Raw genomic sequence first — 8029 nt, 5'->3', positions numbered from 1 at the left:
TTTGCACCAAACTTACGTAAAATGTTCCGGGGAGTCTATTGACGTCGAGACAATTGCAAAATTTTTGATAGTTTAGAAGTTATTGTTGTGTTTTGGCTGTTTTTGACTTTATTAGCGATTTTATGGAAAGAATATGCGTTTTTTTTTGGAGCCCATTGAGAACAAAAATGACGAAGTTGTTCCTTATCTAAATTAATTTAAGTTCATTATTTTTGCGTCTTTTTCAAAGCAAATTTCTATTGAATTAAAACTGTTTTTGTTTATAATCGTGTATTTACTACACACTAAAATTTGTGTTTTGTTAAAATTTTGATTCAAAAACACCGATTCGAGTCGTTTTTGGCGGTTTTAGCCTTTATTTGCTAAATCTTTCAAAAAAAAAACAAACCATATCAGGGGCGTAATGAACAATTTCTAATTKAAAATGGTCCAAAAAAATTCAAAATTCATTGTTCGATCGTTAACCGATTTTAAAATCCACCAATCAGAATACGTCTTAGATTTTTCGACAAGAAAAATTAAAATAATAAAAAAAATGTTTCAAAAATTGGCTTGATTTTAGTGTCAATCTAACTTATTTCTCTATCTGTTAAATGTTTTTTTATTTATTTTTTTTCAGTTCTGTTATTTATTACAAAAATATTTTGTTTCATTCTTTCTCTCTTTGTTTTTTAGCTTTTTTTGTATTGTTTATTCTCTTTTTTGGAATTTCTCATTTTTTTGTTAATTATTTTCCATATCATTTTTTCGAAAATATTACTTACCAAAAATTCTATTCTGACGCAGTATATCACTCGAGTATTTTTTTTTAATTTCAGAATTTGTTGCAGAAAAAATACAATATGTGACACTCACCGTCGGTAAAATTGGTCGGTTTGTTAATTTTAATCCTGTTAGAAGCTTGTAAAAGCACAAATTTTTGAAATTTTGGGACCCAAAAACGGTCCATATTTTTTATTTTTTTTAAAATGCGCAAAAACTGTACCTCAAAAAGTTTTTTCAAGTTTACTTATGTAGAATATTCCGGGAAGTCGAGAAAACTGCAAAATTTACAATAGTTTCGAAATTATAGTCGAATTTATATTTTGGCAATTTTTTATTTTTCAAACGATATTTTATTTTCACTATACGTCAATTAACATCTCCATTTTTATACAGGGTGTTTCACATAACTTTACGAGGCTTGCGCCTAATGTACGCACCCAAATATACAAAAATCACAGAACACTGGATACAAAAAATACAAATTTAATTATTTAATTTTCGGAAACCCATGACAGTAGTTGTCAAACTAATCACTGTTTCATTAATAGTCATAAACTGCAATTTTTCAGAAACAATTATCATTTGTTTTATCAAGAGACGGCATGAATATGATTGTAGTTTATCTATTTTAATCACTAACTAACTAAAAACGTTGTAATTTTTTAAAGGGTGAACAAACTAGAGAAGATTATCCAATTTTTCAAAATTTGTAATCGAGTTCGTATCAGAATATGTATTATTGATTGCATCTTACAGGCGCAGGCCTCGTAAAATTACGTGAAACACCCTGTATTTTATTAAAATTGGGATATACCAACTTAAATATACTAACTTAATTATATTTGTGGTCTTTATAAACCATTTCAAGCTCACCAAATATTTATCTCACAAACATAATTAACACGTGACACATAATCATTAGATAATCACAGTTTCATTATTACTGTTTTTAATTAAATTTCTGATCAAAGTAACCCTTGACTTTGAAATTAAGTTGGCAACACTGAATTATTGCTGATATCGGAAATGAACGACAATTGACTATTTATAAAATTTGATACAAGTTTTGCCAACTTAAATCGTTTAAAAAAAATTGTTGCAGGTGTTACAACTCATTCTTACTGTTTTTAATTAAATTTTTGATCAATTAAGTTGGTAACACTGAATTATTTCTAATATCGGAAATGAATGCCAATTGACTATTGGCAACTCAGTTTTGCCAACTTAAATCGTTTAAAAAAAAAATGTTTCAGGTGTTACGACTCATATGGAATTATCCAAATTGGCATTCCTGTCAAACTTGGCCCAACTAATTCCAATGCCCGATTGCAACCAATCACCTCGTAATATGTACCAATGTCAGATGGGTAAACAAACAATGGGTACCCCATGTCACAATTGGGGTTCCCAATCCGAAACCAAACTCTACCGCCTTCAAACACCAGCAACTCCCCTTTTCCGACCCGTCCATTATGATAACATCAAACTTGACGATTTTGCAATGGGCACAAATGCCATTGTTGCCGTTATCAGCTACACAGTAAACCCATTTAATGATAATAAAACCCCCCAATTGAACCATCTGTCTTCAGGGCTACGACATGGAGGACGCAATGATAATAAACAAAGCCGCCGATGAACGAGGTTTTGCCCATGGTTCAATTTACAAAACCGAATTTGTTACTCTTGAACACGAATCGTCGTATTTTTGTCGTAATCCGGAAAAACCCGATTTGGCCCAATTTCTCGACACGGATGGTTTACCCATAATCGGACGCCGAATGAAAGAGGGGGATCCCCTATATTGTTATTACAGTGTGGACGAATCACAATACAAAATATCGAAATTTTCGGGTAAAGAGGAGTGTTTTGTCGACACTGTCAAACTATGCGCCAGTTTTGAAACGACCAATCGCACAGCTTGTTTCACGTTCCGAGTTCCGGTACTTCCCCCATGAAAATTTTAAGTTGGTACTCATGTTTCCTTGTAGCGTAATCCCACAGTCGGTGATAAGTTTGCAAGTCGGGCTGGACAAAAGGGCATTTGTTCGCAAAAATGGCCAATGGAGGATTTGCCCTTTACAGAAACGGGGCTTGTGCCTGATATTGTTTTCAATCCTCATGGGTTTCCCTCGCGTATGACCATTGCGATGATGATTGAGGTTATGGCGGGGAAATCAGCAGCGCTTCATGGACTTGTTCACGATGCAACTCCGTTTAAATTTACCGAAGATGATACGGCGATTGATTATTTTGGACGATTGTTGGAAGCAGGGGGCTATAATTATTACGGGACTGAAACTATGTATTCGGGGATTGATGGGAGGGAAATGACAGCGCAAATTTTCTTCGGAATTGTGCACTATCAACGTTTGAGACATATGGTTTCGGATAAGTGGCAGGTGAGGGTTTTTGGAGTTAGATTTTTACCTCCTCAAAAAAATCGAAAATTTTCAAATTTTCTTAAGTCTTTTCTCGTAAAAATGCTTGAAATATGGTTTGCAACATGTTAAAATACTCTACGATGCAGAGTTTTTGAGATATTGAGTAATAAAGTTAAGAATAAGGCTAAAAGTAAAAGCACTATATCCGATTTTGACCAAAAATCAACATTTTTTGATTCTTATGAAAATTGCGGCAAAACTGTGTCTCAATGACATAATATTTTAACCTATACCTATGTAAAATGTTCCGGGGAATCGATTGGCGTTAAGAAAACTGCAAAATTCCTGATACTTTTGAAGTTATAAGCGGATTTATATTTTTGATATTTTTGACTTTATCAGAAATTTTCTCGATAACTATTCATGGTAGAACACTGAACTTTTTAATATATGATAGAAAATTTAATTTTCTATCCAACGGTACCAAATATAAGAGGTTATCTCTAATAAGTCCGGAGTTATTGCAATTAAACCGCTCGGGGTGCCAAAAATCGACCAAAATCTCGACAAAAAACAAAAAAAAATTTATCTTTAAAATTGATCTATTTTACGTTTTTTACATTTCTAGAGGTCTTAAGGACTCAAATAAATGCATAAAACGGCATTGGGTCAAGTTTCAAAAATTTTGAATTTTTTGAGTTTTTGAAGGTGAGCGGTAGTAAAATCGTAAATATAGTCAATTTACTAAAAGTCGTAAAAACGGTTGAAATATGGTTTTCTAGACGTAAAATTACTCGCTGAACACGATTCAACTAGTTAGAATACTCTACGATGCATAGTTTTTGAGATATTGAGTAATAAAGTTAAGAATAAGGCTAAAAGTAAAAGCACTATATCCGATTTTGACCAAAAATCAACATTTTTTGATTCTTATGAAAAACTAGTACTATATGTAAAATTAACCGGAGAACACGCCTGTACTAACTATTTTGTCCTAAGACTCATAGTTTTTGAGATATGAATTAAAAAAAAAAAAACTAAAAATGGCTCTGTACCCGGAYCCATAACCCGGAGCGACTTCCGGTTTGCGCCAGTAAATAGGTAATTTCAAGCTAATATTAATGGTTTTTAGCTTTTTGCTCTGAGTCTTTTAGTTTCGTAGAAAAACGCGTTTAATGTTTCACAATTTTACGGCCAATTAGACTTAGAGCAAAAAACTCGACACCATCGTAATCAGCGTAAAAAAATCTGTCGATTGACACTAAAGCCAAGTCAAATTTTGAATTTTTAAACGAATTTGAGACATGTTCAAAAAAGCCATTGTTATACGGGGGGGTGTTCAAAAAATTTTACTTTTTCTAATTATGTCAATTTCGGCTAGAGTATGTCCAAAATGGTTACTATTTTAAACCAAAACTATGTAAAATGTTTCGGAGAGTCGATTGGCGTTGAGAAAACCGGAAAATTCCTAATAGTTTAGAAGTTATAGTCGAGTAATACTAATAATTTTGATACTTTTTATTTTTACAAACGATTTTATGAATAACTGTTTGTCGCAGGACAATGATCTTTTTTGTATAAGATAGAAAATTTAATTTGCTTTCTAACGATATCAAACACAAAGGGGTTCTTGATAATAATTCCGGAGTTATTGGAGATAGATTACTCCGGGTACCGAAAATCGTCAAAAATATTTTTAAAAATCGAAAAATTTAAAATTCAATGGGGCCCAAAAGTTCATAAAACGTTTAACATAAAAGAGAAAATTAAAATAATTCCCTTGAAACGCTTAGACTTCAACTTGCCATACCCCACGTGACTATATCACTATCTCTGTTACGCAACGGATTCATAATATTTACTTTCTTTCTCTAATGGTTGGGCTCAATCGCCAACTAAGTACAGAGTGGTTATAAATGATTTTCATCTAGCCAGCTTTGGAATTTTTGTGCATGTAACTTTATTTGTGCCGCTCTACTTTTATTGAAAGCTCTAGTTCTGTCATTAGTGTCACTTATTAATTAATAAGAAATTGTTTTTAATTAAACTTTTATTGTTTTAACTAATTTCCAATAATAATTGATGTCTGTTTTCGAAGTGGACGCTTAGTAAACGGCGATTTTTTAATTTTGAGTTGAAACAAGTAGGTACCGCTATTTTCGTGAAGCGGCATTTTTTTTACGTGGCTAGCTAGATGAAAATCATTTATAACCACTTTGTAGTTTTTATTGTAATATTGTTTTAACGGCAATTTTTAAGGTGCGTTCGACTGGCCCTACAGACATCCTGACGCGCCAGCCCCTCAAAGGGCGTAAACGTGGAGGCGGAGTCCGATTTGGAGAAATGGAACGTGATTCGTTAATCAGTCATGGCGCTTCGTTTTTGTTACAAGATCGCCTACTACACTGTTCTGATAAAACAACAGTAAGGTCACTTGCATAATTCTTTATCAATCTTGCAATTGTTTTTTAGGCGTTTATTTGTACCTCTTGTGGCACTCTATTGGGTCCAGTGACTGTGATAACCCGAATGGCCGAAAAACCCAACCAATCCAGTTACAAGGAAACTTGTAGGTTATGTGGCCACGGCCGTGACATATCCGAGATACAAATCCCCTACATTTTCAAGTTTTTCGTAACACAGATGGCGTCGTGTAACATAAATGTCAAAATTTTGACACAACATGTGTGACAAGCAGTGTTGCCAATAAAACAGAAATAAACGCAAATAATTTATTTTTGAATCTTCTGCGGTAACGTGGAACAGATAAAACAAACACAAATAAAATAAGTTATCTAATGCTTACTGTACAGCGTTACAATGAACATGTCGAATAATTTAAGGAAAATTGGCTAGTTTGTACAAGTTTTTCCCCGGTTTTGTACAAGTGATGACAACTGTACTCAGCCGAGGAAACGACTACTAATACGAGCGATTTAGTAGAAATTAATTTCTACGTCGCTAGTTTATTTAGTTGCTGATTCCAAGTAAGCGATGAGGTCTGCCCGTTCTTGCGGTTTTTTGAGTCCAGCGAAGACCATTTTCGTTCCGGGGATGTATTTCTTGGGGTTTTCGAGGTACTCAAACAGCGTGTCTTTGTTCCATGTGATTCCTGGAAGAGAAATAAAAGTTTGATTTACGGTGTTGGTGTCCCTGTCGGAGTTTAGGTTGGTACGGACCAACTGTCACTTTTTGAAAAAAACATGGCCGTTTTGTGTTACCTTTGGCTTTGTTGGCGTCGGTGTAGGCGAACCCGGGGGCCTGCCCCGTCTTCCTCCCAATCAAGCCGTGCAAATTGGGGCCGGTTTTGTGCTTGCCCCCGGCCTCGACAGTGTGGCATTGGGCGCATCGTTGGACGAAGAGTTTCTTGCCCTTTTCGACATCTCCAGCGGGGACTCCCATGGTGCTCGACTGCAACTGATAAACTGATGATTTTTGGATATCAGGTGATGTAACGCTAGCGCAATCGCGGCCACGTGCACTAGAGGTTAGGCAAATTCCACGGGGCGCACTTTGGATTTAGGGGTGACGTCACACACGTGATTCACTGGGATTCTCGCTGATAAGAGATAACAGCCGTTGCGTGAAATGTGGGTTAAGTTCGAGTTTTTGGTCTCGAGCCAAACTTACATAACCAAAAATTTTGAAGGCGAATTGTCAAAAAATGTACAAGTGGCCACTTGATTATGTAATCAGGGATTAACAATTTGGGAATTCCATAAATTGAGGTCACGTGAGATGAATTGAGGTGGGTTTTTGGGGCTTATGAATGAGGTAAAATGGTTAAATTCCGAAAAATTTAGTACGAACCTGAATTCACCGACCTTCTTCCTCTCGCAAACTGCAATTCACTGATCGATTTCGATTATTTCGCCAACTCCCGCGCAGAGGTTATCTCGAGAGGAAATTTCTAGATTTTAGTTGGGCTATTGGGTGCGAGAGGGCGGGGTGGTGTTTCCTGTAAAGCGCCGTTCACATTGATGGTGTTTTACTGATTGCATAAGTCTTAGACGTTAATAAATTTTTTTGTATTTCAAAAATAGCAAAGTTTGAAAAGTTACTGAAAAACCTGAAAACCGTACTTTGAAAACTAATCAAGTGTAAATTGTTAATTTAATTTTTTACTTTCGATATTTATGTAAAGCGCTGTTCACACAGAATCACACTGACGGTGTATTATTGGTTGCATAAAGATTAGATGTTAAGAAAATGCCAATCGAAATACTCTAAATATCTATTTAGGGTATTTAATAAAATTAAAAAATATATAATATGGTTGTTTTCCTTAAAAATTCTTTTTCCAGTAATATTTTAAAAAGCACAGCATTCTGACAATATGAATAATTTATTAAAAAACTGGAAAACGGCTAGGAAAATTTGAAAATCTACAACAATCAAACACAAAAACGTTTTCTCATTTCTTCTGGATTTTTTTAAAACAAATTTAAATAAATCAAGTTCTGAATTTTTTACTATTATTTCGGGTTTTTCATACTTTTTTCACTGAAGATGGACACAAAAGAGAAAAAAAGCGTTTTTCTAATTAAAAAAAAATTACAACGGAAAAAAAAAGATTTTGTGCAAAATTAGCCAAATTAAAGTTGGTAATAAAGCTGTTCGAAACAAGTTCTAACAAAAAATCACCTTAGAAATTTTCTTAGACACAATAAAAGTTTTGTTTTTCGATGCATTAGATTCTAAATTAGGTAGTTTGTTGTTAATACTGAATTTTTAAGGTGGTGTTATTTTTTTCACTTTTATTAGAGCCAGTATTTGTTTGAAATACTTTGATTTAGCTTGATTCCCAACTTAAAATTGAGCCAAATCGATTCAAAATATCACAAATTGCTTTATTTTAGCCTAAAATTAAGATTGAAGCA

The 8029-nt window shown here is 34.1% G+C and overlaps 2 protein-coding genes across 3 annotated transcripts in view; one reads left to right on the top strand and one right to left on the bottom strand.

The window, feature by feature from the left end:
* LOC123016428 (DNA-directed RNA polymerase I subunit RPA2) overlaps positions 1–5957 on the top strand; it is a 14065-nt gene extending 8108 nt beyond the window's left edge. Inside the window, exons 6-10 of the mRNA XM_044416819.1 lie at positions 2019–2305; positions 2358–2708; positions 2757–3167; positions 5409–5573; positions 5622–5957. Coding sequence (XP_044272754.1) covers positions 2019–2305; positions 2358–2708; positions 2757–3167; positions 5409–5573; positions 5622–5840 — 1433 coding nt within the window. The 3' untranslated portion in view covers positions 5841–5957. The remainder of the gene's footprint in view (positions 1–2018; positions 2306–2357; positions 2709–2756; positions 3168–5408; positions 5574–5621) is intronic.
* LOC123016441 (cytochrome c) lies at positions 5868–7107 on the bottom strand. 2 transcript variants are annotated; one of them, XM_044416842.1, is made up of 3 exons: positions 6960–7107; positions 6371–6566; positions 5868–6261 (listed from the first exon to the last, which is right to left on the bottom strand). In XM_044416842.1, the coding sequence occupies exons 2-3, from the start codon at positions 6549–6551 to the stop codon at positions 6116–6118; spliced, it is 327 nt and encodes a 108-aa protein (XP_044272777.1). In that variant the 5' UTR covers positions 6552–6566; positions 6960–7107; the 3' UTR covers positions 5868–6115. The 2 variants fall into 2 exon arrangements, with proteins under 2 accessions (XP_044272777.1, XP_044272778.1); XM_044416843.1 differs by having other exon boundaries at positions 6371–6560.
* Between the last annotated feature and the right edge of the window lie 922 nt (positions 7108–8029).

The sequence above is a fragment of the Tribolium madens genome, unplaced genomic scaffold (genome assembly GCF_015345945.1).
Source record: "Tribolium madens isolate multiple individuals breed KSU strain unplaced genomic scaffold, Tmad_KSU_1.1 Scaffold_1;HRSCAF=32;Tcas5.2_LG8, whole genome shotgun sequence".
Classification (NCBI taxonomy): Eukaryota; Metazoa; Arthropoda; class Insecta; order Coleoptera; family Tenebrionidae; genus Tribolium; species Tribolium madens.
Note: the sequence above shows the minus strand (reverse complement) of the source record. Positions and strands in the feature narration are given on the sequence as shown.

What these genes read in the sequence shown, in the direction of transcription:
- LOC123016441 (XM_044416842.1), bottom strand. Translation starts at nt 6,551, where the DNA reads ATGGGAGTCCCCGCTGGAGATGTCGAAAAGGGCAAGAAACTCTTCGTC. An exon ending in CGACGCCAACAAAGCCAAAG is followed by an intron (nt 6,262 to 6,370) that starts GTAACACAAAAC and finishes TTTCTCTTCCAG; the next exon opens with GAATCACATGGAACAAAGAC.